This window comes from Manacus candei, unplaced genomic scaffold, assembly GCF_025592945.1.
Source record: "Manacus candei isolate 608988 ecotype Guabito, Panama unplaced genomic scaffold, ASM2559294v1 h1tg000008l, whole genome shotgun sequence".
Taxonomy (NCBI): Eukaryota; Metazoa; Chordata; class Aves; order Passeriformes; family Pipridae; genus Manacus; species Manacus candei.
The window spans coordinates 29,631,651-29,652,432 of record NW_026138056.1 but is presented as its reverse complement, the minus strand read 5'-3'; the positions used below and the strand labels follow the sequence as shown (position 1 = coordinate 29,652,432).

The 20,782-nt window shown below is 39.7% G+C and overlaps 1 protein-coding gene across 5 annotated transcripts in view; it reads left to right on the top strand.

The window, feature by feature from the left end:
- Nucleotides 1-13,335, top strand: part of PAG1 (phosphoprotein membrane anchor with glycosphingolipid microdomains 1) — a 115,702-nt gene extending 102,367 nt beyond the window's left edge. For all 5 annotated transcript variants that reach the window (XM_051770340.1, XM_051770369.1, XM_051770360.1 and 2 more), the window contains 2 exons: nucleotides 2,000-2,059; nucleotides 4,049-13,335. In XM_051770340.1, the coding sequence (XP_051626300.1) occupies nucleotides 2,000-2,059; nucleotides 4,049-4,399 (411 nt within the window). In that variant the 3' untranslated portion in view covers nucleotides 4,400-13,335. The remainder of the gene's footprint in view (nucleotides 1-1,999; nucleotides 2,060-4,048) is intronic.
- Nucleotides 13,336-20,782: the final 7,447 nt, after the last annotated feature.

Below are 20,782 nucleotides of genomic sequence, written 5' to 3'. Positions count from 1 at the left end.
TGGAAAGGCAGAACAGTTTTGACTTAGTACTTTCTTTTAATTAAAAAAAACAAAAAAAGGAAGTATGGATCTCCCTTTTCACCCAGGGCTTTCCTGAGTGAGCACTGGTAGAAATGCTCTCTGTGTGTACATCTGGCTGCTGCCATCTGATTTCAGCCTTGCACAGCCTGAGCATGGGCAAAGTATCCCTTACAAATGCACCAGAGGCGAATGTTCTCCTAGTTCTGCTGCCCGAGTCAGGAGCAGCAGCTGAACCAAAGAGTAAAAAATAGAGTGCTGTCGAGGAATGAAAAGGAAGTGGAAGGCAAATAAGGACATATGCTGTTTTTCTTGCTGCTTTTGAGGTTTCAGGCATAGTTTATAATATTGCTAGGTATAAAATGTTTAGGAGCAAGTGGGGTTTTTTTTGGTTTCCAAGATAACAATATCCTTCAAAATTGATGTGTCACAGGTTTCACATTTAGAAGAAAGAACACTAGATCCTAGGGAAACAAATACAGGATGGCCAACATCCTGGAGTATTTTTCAGTACCTGAGTGGGAAACTGTAGAAGGGCTCCTGACACATGGTGCTTATAGACACATTGATGACAGAAAAATCACTGAAGAATTTTGTGAGCACATGCTTGTTTTAATGTGTGAGGATGAAATTAGTAACTTACTCCGCAACACAAAAAATGTCCTGCAAATAAGAAAGACTAAACTGAATTGCTTTAGTGAAGCAGATCTAATACAAGGCCAAAATATATTTGAACTAGTATTATTTTTTTTTATGAGTAAACAAAACACAGGTTAAAGAGCATGTTCTCCATACAGTGAGAAAGAAGCAGGAGAATTTTTCAATGTGAGGGAAGCTCCTGGGGAGCAGCAGGCAGACTTCAGTGTACTTTGGGTCATGGTTCTTGTCAGAAGTGCTCAGGAGTTTGGAGCTTGGTATTTACCAGAAATAAAAATGCCAAGTAAATGAAAGTAGGAAAGAATCTATCATAATGAGCCTCCGTGGAAAAAAAAAAAAAGGAAACAAGTTTTGTGTGCCTGGAAGCAGTATTTAATTGACTGTGCTAAAAATAGGTCTACTCCTCCATGTTGGTTTGCACTGGGATAGGTATGAAGTGTTTTAGGTGGTGAATTTGTGTGAAAGTCCAAAATATGGCCTGTTACAGTGCTGGAAGGCTCCCTCTGAGTCAGTGTGGAGCAGGAGTCCAGCAAAGACTTCTTGCCCCAGGGAGGAGGCACCCCACAGCCACGGTGTAGCAGCCAGGGTCTTTATTGCTGTAAAGGTCCTAAGATGTTTTTCATGAGAGCAAAATGGTTTCTCCCCAACGTTTCATGACCTGTTTTCCACAGAACACTTTACATGCTTGAAGTTAGTCTTGATACCAAACCAAGCCCTCCATCCTTCAGTACCTCTGCTGTGTGACCTGGCTCCAGCTCAGCGTGGGCTGCAGCCGGTTCAAGTGGCTGTAAGTTCAGGCTGCTGGGAACCTCTGCACAGAGGCTGCATTCCAGGGGCAGGGGTGGGGAGGACACAGTGTCTCCCTGCAGCACTTCCGGGATCCACAGAATGAAGGATAACAGGCATCAAGAAGGTGCCAGCTGAGCATTGTTCTTTTGTCATCTAAAAGTGTATCTGAAAATCATGTGAAAGGGCAACTGGTGTGTCACAACAGCTAATTTCTAATTGTTCAGAAGCCTTTGCAGGTGCTTCATTAGAAGTGTAAAGGCTGGGATACAGCAGAGCAGAGTTTGTTTTAATCATTACATTATTTTTACCCTTTTCAGGTCAGGACAAGAGCAGATACATTAAAAAGCATTACTAACCTCAGGGCTGTTATCTCCAGAGATGTACTCTGGATATTAGAGATATTATCTATGTAAAATGAACTTGAGAGCAAATGACCATGAAATGTAATGTATTGATTGTAATGGGAGGGTTTTATTATAGGTTTTACACTGTTGATGGGTAATGAGCCTTTTTTTTCTTTCTTCCTTTTTTACAGAGGCTTAGTTCAGTGTCTTACAAGTCTCGAGAGGAAGATCCATCTCTTACAGAAGATGAGGTAGGTTTCTTGCATGAAATTCAGTAACTAACTAGAGACTATTTTTTAGGCAGAAATTAGCATAAGCTCTGCATGATTAAGCAGAATCTAAGAAAGGTGAAATTTGTTCCAAGGAAAAATGAAAGCCCAAGATTCTCTGCACAGAGTTTGTATTGCCACATTCCTAAAGTCAGAAGTGTTCTCGTGTCTATAGAAGACAAATAGGTTAAAAATGGTGTTGGAAAATAACAGGAGGCCACAATTAGTTGATCGTTAGGGCAATTTCTTCATTTGGATGACAAGCTCTACTTAAGAATAATAACCAACAGTCTTTTGAAACATGTGCTCCACCTTCCCCAAGCAAAGTGGCTGGGACTCTTGGAAGTAAATGGAAGCACAATAAAAGCACTGGAACATAAACTGTTCTTTAAAATGTAGGTTGGTCAAATAAATTGAGGAGATTTAAACAAAGACAGAAAAGTTAAACAGAAACAAGGTTGTTTGTGATCATATCCAATACACCGGTGCCATTTGTAAATACGTTCTCAGACATAAAAGTAAACACAAACTTGGCAATGAGCTGAATGAGCTAATGCTTTCTGCTGGGAGAAGCACTCCCAGACACTAACGAATAAATTGATCCTTGAACTGGGTTCATGTAATCTAATACTGAAAAGGGTTGAATTATTAGATGAGCAGAAAACTCATTTTTTGTTTGGTTGGCTGAAATCTGTAAAAAGTAAGAAGTAGTGCCATCTGCAATTCAATGTCTCTCTAAAATAACCCAACCAAACAAAAAACAACCAACCAGACAAAAAACCAACCAACCAAACCCACCAAATCAACCAACCAACCAACCAAACAAACAAACCAGAAAAACCATCCCAGAATTAACAGAAGTGGTCTGGTTCATCTGCATCAGTGTTGCTTAACCATAATGGACATTTTCATGCCAATCTATTCTTTTAACTGGGCTGATGCAAATTCAGAGTGGCCTTGCGTGCTTGGGAAAGATTTCAAACATAAGAGAAGAGCTATGTTGCACTGTGATATTGGGTACCAGAGAAGCAGTGCAGGGAATATCAGACATCTGCCCTGTGCAAGAGTTAGTATCCACTTGGATTGGCAGAGGGAGTCAAGACTGATCTCTGTGCTTGTTACCAGCCCCAATAAGCCCTGAGCAGAAGAACGTATATGGATGTGGGCTTCTCCTTCATCTCTTCATGAAGCGCCACCTTTGTGCACTTCCTGAAGTGTACCACCTCAGCAGAGGGGATTTTTAGAGCTAGACACTGGCTCCTCCCTCTCTTGTGTTTATAGCTGAGGTTTCATTCTCTAGCATAAAGTTCTGATATGCAGTGACTGAGGTGCAGCTCCTCTTTGTAGGCAGAGTGTAGTCAACAGAGCAGACATTTTTTATGTTGTCTTCACATGACTTGGTGCCTCCTTAGTCCTGCCTATAAACACAACAATTAACTACCCTCCTATTGGGGTGTCTGTAAAAGCAGAAAAGTAGACACTACCATTAAAAATAATAACAAAAAAAAATTGTAAAAGCCCCAAGGATCAGACAGCATCCTTCTCCTATATTACAGCAATTCAATCTGATCATCCATTTGATGCCTGTCTCCTGTTGAGTCCAAATTGGGTCCAGGACCACAGCAAAATTTGCAAGAGCTCCTGCTCACAAAGCTATTCCCTCTTGCCCAGGTCTGATTTGCCTTCCAGGGATTTATGTTCAAAGAATTTTTACATTTATAAACTTATTTTATAAAGCCTTCTTTTTTTGAAAAAAAATCAATTTATAAATGCATGCCAGAAAAGAAGGGATTTGTAAGAAGTAATTTATTTTTTTTAAGAAAAACCCATACCCTTTTAAGAAAGGATATGTTTTTATTAGAAGATCCTGTCTTTTCTTAAGTAACCAACATCCTTGTGGTACAAGTGCACAGACTGATGCACAAGCTTTATGCCATGCTTGGATACTCAGCAGGTGTCTCCTTTTCCTAGATCTCTGCCATGTACTCGTCAGTGAGTAAGCCGGGACAGGCCATCAAGGCACTGGATTCTCCTTACACCTGTATTCAAGAAATTGCATCTCAGAGGTCCCCGTCTATTTGCAGTGGCCTCTATGCAAGTGTGAAAGACTTTGAAAACACCCTAAATTCTACCACTGTGCCTCAGTCAGCGGACAGACCAAACGGGGAGCTGGAGCCGGACTATGAAGCTATCCAGTCAGTGAGCCAAGAAGAAGACAGGACCGTGTCTGTGCCTAACACAAACCACACTGCTCTTTCAGGAGAGAATGACTATGAGAGCATAGGGGACTTGCAGCACCACAGGGAATTCACCAGACTTTAACTTCTCTGGCAGCAGATTTCTCTGCTGGTATTTTCAAAGGAACAAGTGAGACATGGAGAGGGAAGTGCTTCTCCTTTTGAGGAACAAAGCTAAGTATAGAACACAAGTTGAGAAGAGGCAATGTATGTTTCAGCCAGGGTGTGATACCCGCTAGGTTAACCTGGATGGCGGACTGAGGCTTATGGCAAAGGGTACGTCGGGTCAGAAAGATGACCAGGACAACGTAAAGGTTTCTTTATTGCTAGCTCTGAGGTGACCAGAATTCAGGAAGAAGTGAGTGCCATGCTTGGTGTCCCAATAGGATTACATACCAAAAAGACTGCCTTTACACAAAGCTAACTTCTCATTTTGAGAGATTATTTTCTTCGAAGTGTTTTTCAAGCATCATTTTTCATTCCAGTTTGGGCATCCACAATGTTGAGCAAACCATGGATCATTGTACCTCAACCCAGACTTGCTTTGCAAGGCTGGGGAAGGTGCACTCACTTCTGTCCACATTCATTGCAACTAAACTGCAAACAACAGTACTTCACAAGGGACCTACTCCAAATGTACTTGAATTAATTCTGTTGGCTTTTTCTTTCTTTTTTTTTTAATGTCAAGGGTTGTAGAATGTGACCTGCAGTGTTTGAGATGTGTACTGGTATTTGTAGGGGTTTTGTTTGATTATTTGTGAAATACCACTTTAAAATGGCAACTGTCACCATTAGTGTTCTTGCCATGTTTCCCTTACATGAAGATAAATACCTACCCACACACACCCCAGAGAATTGTCATGTTGCAAAAAGTCATGCAAAGGAATGCATTGGCATAATGTTTAGTCTAACCTTAATAGTGTTGAGTCATTTTTTTAAGAATTTTGCCCTTTTTTAAGACTTAAAATATTTTAATATGTTTGTGTAGTTTATTATATGGGAAAATTTATGTACTGTGTTTAGTGGATAATATTTTTATTTTTTACAACATATTTTTCATCTTCAAAGTTTTTTGTAGATAACTTACTGGCTTTTGTAACAGGAAGAATCCCATTCTTTGTTTGGGCTTTATTTGGTTTTCGTTAAAATTTTTTTCCTATTTTAGAAGTGGGTAAATGAACAATTGATTTAGGGTTGTTTTGTTGGGTTTTTTGTCTCCTTGAGCAAGGATGTGGAATCTGCCTTTCCGTTTTTAAGCTCAAAATAATGGAGTCTATGTAAAAGAACACGGCCAAAGGGAAAAAAAGAGGCAGAAGAGACAGTAGGATTTAGTCAGGGAGAGCCACTAGTCCTCCTTGTTCTTCTGGTGAAAGGAGCACAAGAGCAACCAAGACTTTCTTAGTTTGAAAGCCACTGGCTTTTTAAAGATGCCAAGTTATTCTGTTACTATGAAAAACAAAGTACAGTGCTTGGATGAAATAAGTAGGTACCGGATTGGTACGTATTTTTACTCAAGGATGGTACAATAAATAGTACAATGGTACAAGTCCAACAGTAGAGAACTGGCATCGTGTGATATGCATGTGTACATGTGTGCACATATTCCCATGTATATAAACATACACTTGTAATTTGGACACACGTATAAATTATAGTCCAAGCTTGGTAACGTACACATATGTAATATATGGCATGTGCTTGAAGAGCAGGGTTTTTTTTCATTCAAAATAAACAGTACATAAACTGAGGTTGGCTTATTCCATAGTAGCCAAAGCAGGTTTAGTTTCAGCTCAGTTGACACTGAGTTTTGATACACCAGATTGAGTCCTTCTCAGATCACTGGCCGGTGCTCAACATTACTTGGTACTATAAAGAGCAAACACAGATCAAAGAAGTGTGCTGATTTATGGGCTTTGCCTTTAAGTACAGCTCTGAGGCGCAGTGCAAGTGCACAGTCAAACTGCCCACGGGGTGATTCAAACTTCATGAATCCTGACCTCGTGCAACAGTGCAACACACTTGATCTATGACTCTCATCCTTGGAGGAGAAGCGGAAGTGGTTCAGACCAGTCTACATCCATCTTGTTCTTGGCCATGCTGCCATGTTTTGACAGCTGCAGCAAACCCTTTGCTTCCACTCCACTGCAGTGCTCTTTAAAGCTGACTTTGGTCTTCCTTTCTAGAGTTTTTACCTTTATAAAAGTTTGTTTCTGTTCCCTTGAATGTGAATTCATGAAGTTCGCCTTCGAATGTTCCCTCCTTCTACATCACACTATTTAAGGCCAAAGATAAGATGCACCACATTTCAGAAGATCTGCTGTGCTAAGTCTGGAGAATTTCTGAAGTCTTTAACTATGGGTTTGCTCAGGGGTACTGGTTTATATATGTAGTCCTCCATATGACTCCTGCAGCTTAGTGGCAGGCATACCTCAACTCCTGAAATTCCCACATACATAAGATGTAGTTATCCCTTTACATGAACGACTGCTTTTGGAGAAACAGTAGGAACATGAGATTTGCCAGGTTCTCCAGTTCCAATTTCAAGACCAATTCAAAGACAGAGATAATGCCAGTTGACAGCAAAGAATAACACTGATCTCTTGATTGTAAAATTTTAAGGTGCAAAAGAAAAGCAAACATCACTCTAGATCAGCAAGTCAAAGGATGGTGGAGGACTGTCCTGTCACTCTGTGGTCTTTCACAGCTGGATCAAGAATGTTGGTTTGGACAAAGGGACACAAGACTCAGCTCCTTCCTTCCTTTCTTTCTTTCCTCTGTTCTGACAGCTGCACCTTGAGACCCCCCAGACTTCCCTTTTTCACAGCGAAATCCCTCCTCCTCTCTTCTTTCTTTGGTTTTTATTTTTAACCTGTGTCATACAGCCTCCCACTGGGAGCTGGTACTGTGTCTGCAGTTCTGTGGTACTGGCACATTGCTTCCTGTTTAAATGACTCTCAGGCTGGTGAGAGCCTTTTAATTGTCAACCAGACCCTCAGCCTCATGGAGAAGCAGCTCAAATTTTGGATTGCTGCTTGTGGGATGTGTACCTGCCTTCAGCCTTGAGACACACACACACACGTTGGACTTCAGAGCTGCAAAAAATAATTACCCTCCTGAACAAGCATGGACAGGGAAGTCCATAACTCCCCTAAAATTTCCATTATGTAGTCTAATGCTAAAGAAAAATATTTTATAACTCAGTCCAAGGTCCTTATTGAATAATTACATCTCTTGACAAAGAATCAAGCTTCTGTCTTAGTTCCCTCTTCCCAGAAGTAAGATCTGTTCCTTTATAGCTGTTGCCAATGCCTCCTTTTCACTAATATATCAGATAGAAAGATTTTTCCAACAGTAATTCCCAAATAGATTAATTTGATTGTAAAGAAAAGGGAGTCTATTCTGCTAGTCCCTTTATTGCTATTTTTTTCTCTTTCACCATATTTCTAAATAAAATGTCAACATCCAAAATGCAGTATTTGTTACCTGGTGATCTTTTTGGGGGAAGCTTCACAGTCTATTTCTTCGTTTCCGTTTTTTTGGCAAAACTATATAATAAGATCTCACATCAAATTGCCACAGTAGGGCCAAGAGATGCTTTAATGTGTGTATAACTACACTAGTGTAAAGGTCTTTTTGATTTTCCCCGGGAAGTGGTAGAAATAGGAAATGCAATTCAGACATCTCTTCCATGAATCTGTGTCTCCTGTGGGAGTTGATCTTACCACATACTTAAACCAGTACTAACCCCATACATAAACCAGTCATTCCTTTCTACCATGAGTGTAGAATTACTTTCTCAGTCACAGAGAGGAACAGATTCTTTGCAGATACCTGTAGCACAGGCATGTACCTAATTACCACAGTTAAATCAGTTATAGTGCCTTTTTTACAAAGTAGCTAGTACTTCCATACTCTTTTCCATACTGTGTGTGTTCAACTCAGAAGTACAAAGGGACAATCCCAACATTTACTTGTCTAGGTTGGAAATATCTTTATAGAGACACATTTCATGTACTGGAACTCAGTTGGCCATACAATAGCAATAGTAGCTCACAAACATCCTCTAAAAAGCCCAGTAATGTAGCCACGATGACTAAGCTTTGCAATAAGAATTATCAGTCTTCTTTTGAAGAACCTAAGTTTTTCAATAGTGAGCATTCAGGGAGGTGGTGTCCATGTCAACTGTGAACAAATACTTGCTTCAGTCTTTCTAGTTATATAAATAGCAGGCTTGCTTACATGTAGCAGGATTCACGGGGTGAGGGATGAGTATGTGTGGGGATTCATATTCATGAGTCACACAGAGTTGGACCATTTCTACAGTTGCAACTGGCTGATGACCAGCTGCCTTGTTCATCTATCGTGCCTTCAGGGAATCCATCATGCCGGGATCCTTCTGGGCTGTGTGCTTGTCCATGGCTCCCTGAGCAGCTCCTGTCTGCTGTTTTGATCACAATTCTGTATACGCGGTGCTCTCTGTTCAACCTTTCAATGGTGCTTTTATAGATGCTGGATAAATGGTTTCCATGTGCTTTCTGAAAGCTGGTGTGTAAAGCTGTGGCACAGAGTGCTCCCTCTGGTATTGTCTGCTTCCCAGATCTTAGTGTTAACTGTGGTACTCTGACTACAAAAGCTGACAGCGCTGCCCTGTCTCTTGTTCATCCCACACACCGCCAGAGTGGGGTCACCACATGTAACAAGCCTGCCTAGGTTGGGCCACGGGTGTTTAAGAGCAGCCATTCAGGCCAGGTGACCTGGCTTGGAAGCAGCTAGAGACATGACTTTCATCTGTGTACTGTGGGATGTAAACATCCCAGAGCCCAGCTCAAGGACTTTTTTCTGTCTTCTACTGTGCATATACATTTGTTTGCAATGTTCACTGTAAGAAATCTGTTTCTGCAACAAACATTTTAATTTGGGCCACATTCTAATGAGGGACTTTTGGTGTTAGGCAAATAACCAGTTATTTCAGATGGGTGTTATTTATTTAGGTTGAAACATGCCTGAATAAGGCTGTTATGTGCTTCACAAGTAACTTGGTGTGTGTAGTCTATTGTAAAACAGAAGAATGCAGAAAGATGCTCAGTCTGACAGATGCTCATGTGGTGATGTGCTGAAGACTTTCAAGGGCAGGTCTCTTCCTGGGAGCAGGGAACATAATTACTATTTATATAATTTCATACCCCGGTGCTGAAGCTGATTTGTAGCATCTCTTCTGGGATGGTCATGGCTGAAGACATTGCCAGAGCAGATCTCAGCCTCAGGGGAAAAAAAAAATCTATATAAAATATATATCCCTTGCTAGCTAGCAAAATATGTTCAAAATTGTGGTAAAGATAAATGCTACAAATGGAACATCATAGTGATAAAAACACAGGGTTCCCTTTCTTCAAGGAGAAAGAACCCCTTTTGCCTGGGCCAAACAATCCCAGGCTTACAAAAAGTATTAAAGAAATTAATTGCCAATGTGGTAATTTTCCAGGAGTACATTAGGATATCACAAACACTAGACACTGTTCTTTTCTTCTGGACAGCAGAAAAATGAGAGCTTATTTGTAATACAAGGTTTCCACTGATTAATTGATAAAACTTACTTCACATACAATCCAAAGTTCAGCAAGTGTCTCTACACAATGTAGATATATTTAAGCTAACTCTAAATGATCCAGCTCAGATGTTGTAAGCAGAATCATTAGAACAATTTAATGCTTGGTCTGACCTGCTCACATAGCTTACTCTGGTACCCCAATTTCCATAGCAAATGCTTGTATTATCTTGGCATCACGTACCCATTGGCCTGTGCCCACTTTATACATAATACAAATCTTACACTTCTGTTTTTTTCAAGCTCCAAGGTTTTGTTTTTGGAGGTCTTCAGTTTTGAACTGGCCATGTCACTATAAACATGATAGCAAAGTGCCTAGAAATACAGATGTCTCTGTAAAGGTAAACATGTTCATTGTTATTGCACAGCTACCTGGTTACTGTATGTGCTACTCTCTTGCCAAGCACATTCCTAAATGTTGGCTTTCATTTGTGGTGTTTATTTATTGTTAGAATGGCACAGTCTGACAAGGGTTTTTCTCTGCAAATTCATTGGCTAATTTTAACTAGAATATGTTTGTACAGAAAATATAAACCGAGATTTTTGTTAGTTTAGAAAGCAACTGTGTTATTTCTTATGATAATGCAACAATCATCTTAGATTATTTATAAAGTATGTAAGTATCACTTGACTTCAGAATGCTTCATTGGAGATTTCAGAATGCCTCCTGTTCACTGCAAGACAATGTAATCAACTCTTGTCCTTTTAATCTTGTAATATTGACCATGGGGTTTTAAACCTTACAAATATTATTACTTAAAAAATGACAGTGCTGATGTTTTGGATTCCTAATGTCTGCAAAGAGACTCATATTTTAACTTCCAGCATAGGTTGGATTTGGACTACCCTCTTTATTTATGGAACTGCTCTTCCCCACTACATTCAGCTGTCACCATCTGAGTATCTCTCCTGTCCTTAGTGAAATATGACAACTGTACAGAGGGCACAGAAACTGCATCACATAACAGTTCTGAATGGGACATTTCTAATGCACCCATGAGATTTAAGAGCCTGGACTTCAGTCAGATGCTTTGGGGAAATGTCTGGAGGATATCTGTGGAGGTCTGGTCTTCACTTTCTTTCAAGGCAAGAAGTTCTGTAGGTTGCAAGCACTCACCTGACATTCGGAGATGTACGTAAAATGTGAATTGTCACAATGTTTAAATGTATTATTAAAAAAACACCTAAGAGCACAACCTTCTTTCTCACATGTCTGATGATACTGAAATTTGGTCTTTATATCTGAAACTGTTTGAGAAGGGTCACATAACAAGTCTCCTCAGAACATCCTACCAGCAGACAAGTCTTTGAATGGTATCTGGGTCACACTGGTGGCTCCTGAGTTTCTGCACATACATTATTTCCAGCAGGGCCTATTTCGTCTCTGTGGCAGTGACTACTTAGGAATGGCCCTTTGCTTCACAGTCCTGACCTCTTTAACTTAGGAAAGGAGATGTGAGCTGGTTCTCCTCAGGAAAGTGTGCTAAGAGCCTGCAGACCCAGAAAAGAGCATTTACTGTCAGGGCAAGACAGGTACAGCCCACTGCAGCTGCCAGGAAGAGAGAGGTAATGGAACAAAAGCTAACTTTCATTTGCACTTCACCCATCTCAGAGACCACCTGTTTAGAAATATTTTTACAGTAGAAGAGATTATAATTAAGGGACAAGTTGCTGAGAATCTCACAGGAGACGGATGGAATTGTTTACTCTTCTCAGTATTCCCTATTCCCAGAGAGGCAGGGGCAAGTCCGCTTTGCCCAACCATGATGCAGTTGGATCATCTTTTATCAGGTCTCCGTATTAACAGAATTGAAATTAATAAATAAATTCTAAATACATGTTTTTGTTCAATCATAAACCCAACATGGACAAATGTAGATGCACTAACGTGTAGATCTGGACTTGCACAGATGGGGGGTTTTGAGCAAAAAACCCCAACCAACTAAACAAACAAACAACAACAAAAAAAACAAACCCAAAGAAACAAAAAACCAACCCTAATTGGATTACTTCATTTAATTTGCATCAGTTGACGGTGCAGGATTGGGCCCTAAGGCTGAGTTTAGAAGAAGTTTGGTTTCGTGCTAGGTATTTTTGTTTGTGTTTTCAGTGAAATATATTTTATTTCTATTATATTAGTGAATTGATATGAGTTCCATAAGAAAAACAAAGAATAGTCTAGTATACGGATAATTATGTCAAATAGCTAATTATTAAATCATGCCTCAGTAAGAGTCACTTAAAATTGGGTGCTATAGGAGCTTTAGCATAAAATTGCTTTACAAATGGAACATTGCTTAGAACATAGTGAATAAGTATTTGTAATTACAAACACTTTCATTCATTTTATCCATTGTTTTAGAATGGAAAAAATATGTATTACTGGAATATTTCCCAGCAATGTTCTCTTACATAATGTTCTAGCAACAAAATGTGTTTTCTGGACAACCATTTGAGTCTCTGGTCACTGACACAGAACTGCAAAACATCCTCAAACCACTATGAGCTTGTGAAAAGAGAGGATTAGAACTGTCTCTGGCTATCTTAGAGTGGATACAGTTAAATATACTGTGAAGTTCAGATCTGTAGGCAGTGAGAGCAGTTCAGTGCTTAAATGACTATGCTGTATAAAGCTGGAGTCAATGCATGCAGACTTCCAAGATGGCACTAGCTAAGGCTTGTTTGCTACATGAAAGGTTATTTGGCTTGCTACCTGTTTGAAACCAACACAGTTTTATCAACACCACTGCAGACACTGAAATATTGTAGTTTTGTAGAATGTATGTTCCATAAATTGTAGCTTGACTGTAATTGCAGGGCTTATCCTACTGTTAGAGCAGTTCGGATCCAACAATAAGTTGCATTTTGTAAATTAACAAATGCCATTAAATTCCTCTCAATGCTTTGTAATAATATACAGGAGTTGATGTAATTTCGTCATACCTTTATTCCAAGAATCTTCATCAGATGTTTCTAGCCAATTCAGCTTTTGGCTGCTGAAAGCACAGTAGGCAATTATGGTTATTTACTGTAAATGTAGACAAGTTTTATGTAAATATTTCAGGGGTAAAAATGCTACATGAACATATGAGGCAGTTATCTAAAACTAAGAACACAGGTCAATAATATAAAATACAGATTTTATTTATGTACACTGGTATCCTAATATTTACTTGTTTATATGTAGAAAAAAAAATCATAAGATTCTGTACTTTTAAGAGAGGCTCTGTCATTTTCTCTGGTAATGTATTTGCAAATAACTTTTGAATTTATTGGAAACTCATGTAAATTATGTCAAATGGGAAACATGTTGCATTGCAATGAAAGGAGTTGAATTCAAAAATCCTGGCAAAATTAATTGGATCGAAATCTCTATATAAATTCAACTGCCAGACAGAATAAACCACAATAAATAAGCTTTGTCTTTTGCTTAGTGTTTGTTTGTTTTTACCTGTGCCTCTTTTTGTTGTTTTCTTAACAAATATTTTATTCAGTCCTTGTAGTCGCTTCCTCTTGCAGGTCTTAAAATCTGCATTATTTGATAGAATTTTATTTGCTCTGGGCATTTTGTGTCGATCTCATTATCTGACAAAAAATATTAAGCCTTTGTTGTACTATATAGCACCTTACTCTTCTTCCCAAAGCCACAGTCCAGTCAAGATTCAAGCATGCACATAAAAGCACCAATTTTAAGTTGTGTCTAGACTAAAGCAGGAACTTCCATGAATATTGTGACACTGTGCTCTTTAATGCAGATAAGAATTTTGGGTTTGAGCCTTTGAAAGTTGTGCGGCTTTCAGTATTTTTAAGGGGTTGCAATTACCAGCCTTATGGATTATCTTCTGAAATTGCCGTGGCATTTGATTCCTTTTCTGTGCTAAAGAAGCTCTCTAGGTGACATTCCCCAGCCATTTGCTGCACTGTTCTGTCAATAGCAAGACACTCATTTGTGTAGAAATACTTTAAGAGCATCCTGAAGCATTTCGGAGGCAGCTGACTTAGTACCACAGCTGAATATGTAACACAGATTCTGCATGTAAATCTAACACAAAGAAACGTCATCTTTTAAATGTGCCACTGGAAGAAAGCTGCTGTACACTAGAGCATGAGGCTGAAATAGTCCCTAGCCTGCTGAGACTTGCATTCTCCATGCCTGGCACCTTCCTCCTCATTATCTTTAATTACATATAAGAAAAGAGCTGCTCTACTCGTTCAATACTAAGTAGTTACTGATGAACAGGTTCCTGGAAAATTCACAGTGCAGATAGGGGTTTTTTTATGCTGGGCTGAGAGGCTGAAGAAATTATACAGGCAAACAGTATCTGTTCACTGTCAAAGTGATGGCTCTTTAATGTTTAATCTGGGTAAGTGTATTTTAATACCAAAGATATAAAGTTACAGGTCAAATAGAGGACTTGTAAAAATAAGGAATATTTCATGTGAAAAATCATTCAAGATCGCAAAAGTGTAAAAGAAGATTGCTTTTTATTGAACATTTGTTCATGGACCAAGAAACTGCAAAATATGTAATTCAGTATAGATTTTTTATTAAGTAACTACTGAATATTACTCAATACAGGCTATTCTTCTGAAAAATGCATGCATTATTATTGTCAAGAGTACTGTATCACAGATACCTTTTTTTTTCAGTTCATCATTCTGAACAGTTGCTATCAGGCATAAAATAGCTCTATTACAATGGTTAGCTTCAGGTTTTAGGCCAACCATGCAGAACTATAAATGTGGCTGGTTGAAATATTGAACAATTTGCCCAGGTTCTGACTAATCACATAGCTGCATGCACACGCTTGGGAATAGAAAGTGCAAGCACTTTCTCTCCACTGATTTCCACTGATCTTTGACATCACTTAAAAGTAAAGCTTTAACCTAATGGGAACTCGGTATGGAATCAGGAGTATGCTGCAGTGACACCTGGTGTTTAAAACAGAATTATTCCCTGTGAAGCGTGGCTGACAATTTACTTTTAATTGGGTATATACTCACTCAAAGACTCACAGTTCACCCTCTGTTCAAGAAGCATAGTATTAAATAGAACTAGAAAGCATTGGAGCTAAAGAGTGGTTTGACATCACTTGGTAGCAAATGTGTCTGACAGATTTGTTTCAAAAGCCCAAAATTGCAGTGACATGATCTTCTAGCACTCTAGCTGGCACAATACTTTAGCACTTCTTCTTCTCAGTTGGTTATTACATAAATGAGATTGACCCTTCATATAACTCACACAACTGGAATTTCTGTGCAGCCTTTGTGGAAGGACTGATAGGCAAGAACAGAGAACTGCCAGTTCAGGCAGAAAATAGGGATCCTGTGTGTGTCATTGTGCTAAAAGGCATATTAGAGCCACAACAGATACTTCTGAAATGGTTCCTGCTAAAGAGTTTATTGACCAAAGTAATCAAGATCTGCATATTTACAGCTGTGACTGAAGTGGAATGTAAATCCCATCAGCAGTTAATGTAATTAAGGATTTTTAGGATAACGTAAGATAATAATAACAAGGAACGTTATTATTAAAGATTTCAGTTTGCCACAAGATGAACAAGAAATAAGGAAGATCTTGTAGTAATCTCTATATTTAAACTGCTGGACTATTTCTATCATGCAAAAGTTTTGTGTGACCTGTTTTGAGAAGCACATATGTGCCCCATATATATGTAGTTAATCTTTGAAATCTGGCAAGGGCAAAAGTCTAAGACTGGCATTGTGTTTTTCCTTTGTCTCATAAAATTCTGTTGAGGGTTTGGCTGAGCTACAAAAGTCAGATTATCCTAAAAGTTACTGTTTTCTTTCCTTAGTTTTTCTGGGAAATTATGGGACTCTGCAAAAACAAACAAACAAAAAACAACCTCCTGAACCTGAACCTTCTTAGGCTGCATTTGTGTCTCCAGTCAACCAGCAGAGAGTCAAGTAGATACTTGAAGACTGGCACTCAAACTAGCGTTCAGAGGTCTTTCTGTTATCTCACGTGTGGCTTATTTCCAGCAGCAAAGTACAAAGAAACAAAAAAAGGATCTGGGCAAAATCTATCTGGATGGGATCTGAAGAGAGCAAACAGCTACTGCTCCAAGTAATGTAATGAATCTTATAACCCAGCGGTAGAACCACCAGTGTTCTGGGTTAGAGGGCTGAGGCTGTCACAGGCTAGAGAAGAGAGGTATCAATACCTAGTTCCTTGGGTACTCCTTCAGGTTATATTGGAAGATAGTAACATTTGCTTTCTGACAGTTTTATGCACCTCTCCAAGTCAACATGATCATTCAAAGATAGTCAAAATGCAATGACATCAGCAAGCTCCATTGCGGCCCATGGACTCGCATATGTCCAGTTTGCTTTAGTATTCTCTAACCTGATCTTCTTCCACTGAGGGTATTTCTTCCTTGCTTCAAACTTTCCCTCTGTCTCCAGGTCCTTGTACTGCTGAAGGACAGTACACAAAGACTTTCTCACAAAGTGAGAGGTGAAGAAGGCATTCAGTACCTCAGCCTTTTCCACGTCCTGTGTCACCAGGACTCCTGCCACCTTCAGTAGTAGCAGACCCACATTCTCCCTTTTGCCACTGATATAATTACAGAAGTCCTTCTTGTTGCTTTTGACACCCCTTACCAGATTTAATTCCAGTTGGTCTTTGGCTTTCCTAAATGTGTCTCTGCATGATTGGACAGTGTCGCTATATTCCTCACAGGTTTCCTGTCCATGCTTTCACCTTTTCTGTGTGTTTGAGTTTTCCATGAGCTCTCTTTTCATCCATGTAGGCTTCCTGGCATTTTTGCCTGACTTCCTGCTCCTTAGGATGGACCCTTGTTGACCTTGGAGGAGTTGAAGCCTGAATATCAATCAGCTTTCTTAGATCCCTCCAGGGCCTTGTCACATTGGACTCTTTCAAGGAGATCCCATCCAGCCACCTCACCAAATTAAGAGATTCTTCTGGAAAAGGAGTACTGTGCCCTTATTTTCAATTACTTTGTCTTTAATTGCTTGATCAGGTGTGAGGTTTTTTTTCCCCCCACAGAAACTGTGTCAGTGAGTTTTAAGCATTAAAATAAAGAACAAAGTTGTATGAAGTATGTGAAGGTATTTGTAAATCTGAAGTTTCTTTCTCTCCAGATTTTGCAGCCTAGATAACACTTAAAGATTTGGTACATGACTGAAAAATGTTAATTGCCACAGGTCTCTGACACATCTGTAAGTCACACTATTAAAGCCTGATAAGTGGAGAGATAAGATGACAAGGATCCTGTCTTTTATAATTTGCAGCTAAAATACTCATTGGGCAGATGAGTGCAAAGAGATGAGTGGGAGTAAAGTCCATTCTCTGTTGTTCATTGTAATAGGATCTTTAAGATACTCTAAACAGTGACATTATTTTTCTCCATGGCTTCCAAATTTGCACTTGGTCCTCCTGTGTTCATCTACAGTGCTCTCAAATATATGTGGTGCCTAATGAGCCTCCTAGCCCAAACACAGCCCACTTTTGCAGCCCATGTTACCAGAAGATACCATCAGCTCTGCCACACAGGGTAACATCCCCTGAGCTGCCTCAGCACAGCTCGAGGTCCAGCACCAAGCCCCAGCTAATGAGCCTCCACAGAGCCAAGCAAGCCCATGCAGATGGCACTGGTAGGTCTCTGCACCAGCACTACAATCTTTGTTGGCCATAAACTAGGTAATTACCACATGTAAGGGAGATAAATATGTGGTTTTATTTGTTTAAATACATGTATGCATGTGTGTTGAGAGGAGAAGAGAGAGAATCACAGATTTGGTATCACGTAAACCCCCTTTTCAAAGCTCTTCTAATGCACTTTTCTATGTGGAATTGTCTGAGCAATGGCCTATAGTGAAAGCTGGCTGCAATCTCAGGCTAGCTTGAAAATGGAGAAAGAGCCTCTCATCCTGAGAAAGTTTTCAGTTTGTTTGTGGTCAGTGTGGTTCACAGAAGAAGAGAGTTTGGAAGCAGAGAATACCACTGGAAATGTGTGAGCTGAAGGCAAGAGCACTATGAGGTGCTACAGCAACAGCAGCCCCAGTCATGAAGGGAAGATGGTGTGGTGGTTATCCTGCACCTTTCAGCCACATATATGAAAAAATTAAGACCAAAATTACTGTCTTGGTGCCTGAGGTGGCTGTACAGGCATGTTCTTAATAAATTAAATAATTTTAGGTTAATCTAAAAAAACACCTTCAAAATACAAATTGTTCCTTTTTGGACCCAAGCCAAGCAACTTTCCATTTGCTTTAAAAAAAAACCCCAAACCATTTTAACATGTATGGAGGATACTCATGAGGCTATCATAGCCCTAGATGCTTAACACAAAATTAAGAGGTGAGTGTCTGGGACCCTTGCACCACTAATGGAGTTAGATGACTTCAAAGGAGTCTCAAACAGGCAATGGACTAGAACAAACTGCCCGAGGGAGTCAGTGAGGAACACAAATGACAATATTAAGGTTTGCCAGCCGAGCCTAGGATAGGCAGGTACTTTTTGGCAGTCATCTTTTGCAGACACAAACCATTCCAGTTTGTTCTGACAGCCTGTGTCTTGAAACCTGTGTGTTGGTTCAGATGATGACAACTACTATTTGTAGCATGAAAAAATTAGCCTGAAGAAATACTTAGCACATGTTCTCTTCTGGAGAAGTGCAAGTATGAACTCATTCAGAGACTAAGCAACCATGACTGCATCCGTATGGGGAGCACATGTCCTTTCAGTTAAAAACATCTCTATTTGTGCACCATTGGCCTATTGGCAAATCTGCGTAAATCCAACGCTTTAAAGTATGTGTCATCTCCATTATAGTATGCTGAGAAATGTAAAGTGCTGTGTAACACTTTAGGCTGCACTCAGAATTGATTTAGAGGAATGCTTGAACTCATTTGAGAGTAAGATCTGGTCAGGCCAGGACATCTCTCATTGATTCCAGTGAAGTCCAGATTTCCCTCTAGTGTTTCAGAAATAACAACAGAAACTGCATCTTGAAGGACTTGGCCCCAGTGCAACTTTCATGCTGCAGGAAGAAGAAAGTTGCAGCACTGAAAACCAGGCAAATCAAACAGTGCCATCTGAAGTGTAATGAGTTCATGATGAAGTTAATTCATTTGTTCCTCTGTAAAGTACGTTTGCAACAAAGGAAAAAGAAAGGAAAACAACAACGGAAAAATAACGTAAAAACATTACAAGGGGTTCTTGCTACTGCTAAACTACTTCTGAATAGGCAGAGAGGACAATTTAAGGTAGGTGAACAAATTACAAGAATTTTTTCAGACAGACTTTGCCAACATTTGCCATGTTACTACATTCAGCTTGTGGATTTGACACCAAAAGCCTATCCAGTATCTGCTGTTTCATGTTTGCCTTTCCTCACCATACTGAGAAATTATTCTCTCTTTCCTAGACAGCTGCAAGCCCTTGGCACTATTGGCTCTGAATCCACTAGTGGTCTCCGCATGGTCCGGAACTTCAAATGCTCTTCTCAATGCACTCCTGAGAGTACTATCATCCTTGTAAGTAGGTTTTGGGGTCCCTACATAGCTTTCCTCAGGGCTGTTTAACTCATGAATTGCAGTCCCTGTTGGGGTATAAATAAAAAACTTACCATGAAGTTTATAATAATTCCCTAACTCATTTCTGTACTTAATGCACAGATTCAGTAACAAACGGATGAGAAGAGAGGCAATCCCCAGAATCCATGGCCTTGGACAGCTTCAGCATACTTATTATATACAACATGCACCCACTCCCTTGTAGGAACAGCCACTAGTAAACAATTTCTGGTCCTGCCCATTTTAATGTGAGCAATATTTGTGCTGCAAGGGATGTATCCCTCAGTCCAGTGACCACAAAAGAAAGCATGTGCCCCAGAGACAATTTTGGACCAGCATGGCCATCCAGAGAGATTGCCAAGTTCTGAAGGTGGGTACTGCAGGGTAGAAGAAACTCTATTGTTTGTGCCTGATGGGGTGGAAGAGCCAGGAGGGGAGGGAAAATGATGGGAGACAGAACACAGTCAAGATAATTTTCATTTCTAAGACTGCAAAGCTGAATCTATGATTAAAATTTCAGTTTGGGGTTCTGGCAGATATGCAGGGCAGCAAGCACCCTCCACACAGAGGTCTCAGAGTTCTGAGAGGTTTTAAGATCAAAATGGTGACTTCAGCATTCAATAGCCCTGGCAATAGTTAAGAGGAAACTTTGGCATGTGTTAAGGATCTCGAAAAGAGGGGGAGGGGGACTGCTGCCAAAAGCTCTCCATTTTGAAACTCAGTTTTTCTCGGAAACTCAGTTTCTATTGCTGCTCATTCAAGCTGCAATTCCTACACCTGGGAAAAAAGAGAGACAAAGGACAGAGAGAGGATGAGGCTCTTAATTTTGAACAACTTTTCGCTTCTTGCATTCCCACCCTTGCGTTTTTGACGGTACATTCTTAATTGAAATAATTATTGGCTACGCTTCCCAACTTGAGTTTGGTTTAGGCAGTAACAAAGGCTTTTTTGGCAATTGGGCTTAATCTAGAAACTGAAAACAAAGCTCAGTGTTTCTTAAAAACAAACAATGTTCTTACTGTTTGTTAAGGGAGGGTTTTTTTTCCTCTGGTGCTATTTTGAGTTCTAGCATGTCTATTGTACACAGGCTGGAGTGTTCACCCTGGTTGTTTACAACAATTTCCCTCATGTTGCCAGGCTTTTCTTCTATGAAGCATAATTTTGTAGGCAATGCACAAAACAAGCTGCAGTGTAAATAAACTGAATATGTGTGAAAAGTGTTGTCTCAACACCCCTCAAAATTTTCTCTAGCCCTAAAACAATCATGAGAGCATTAAATACTCATCACAAGTCAAAAACACA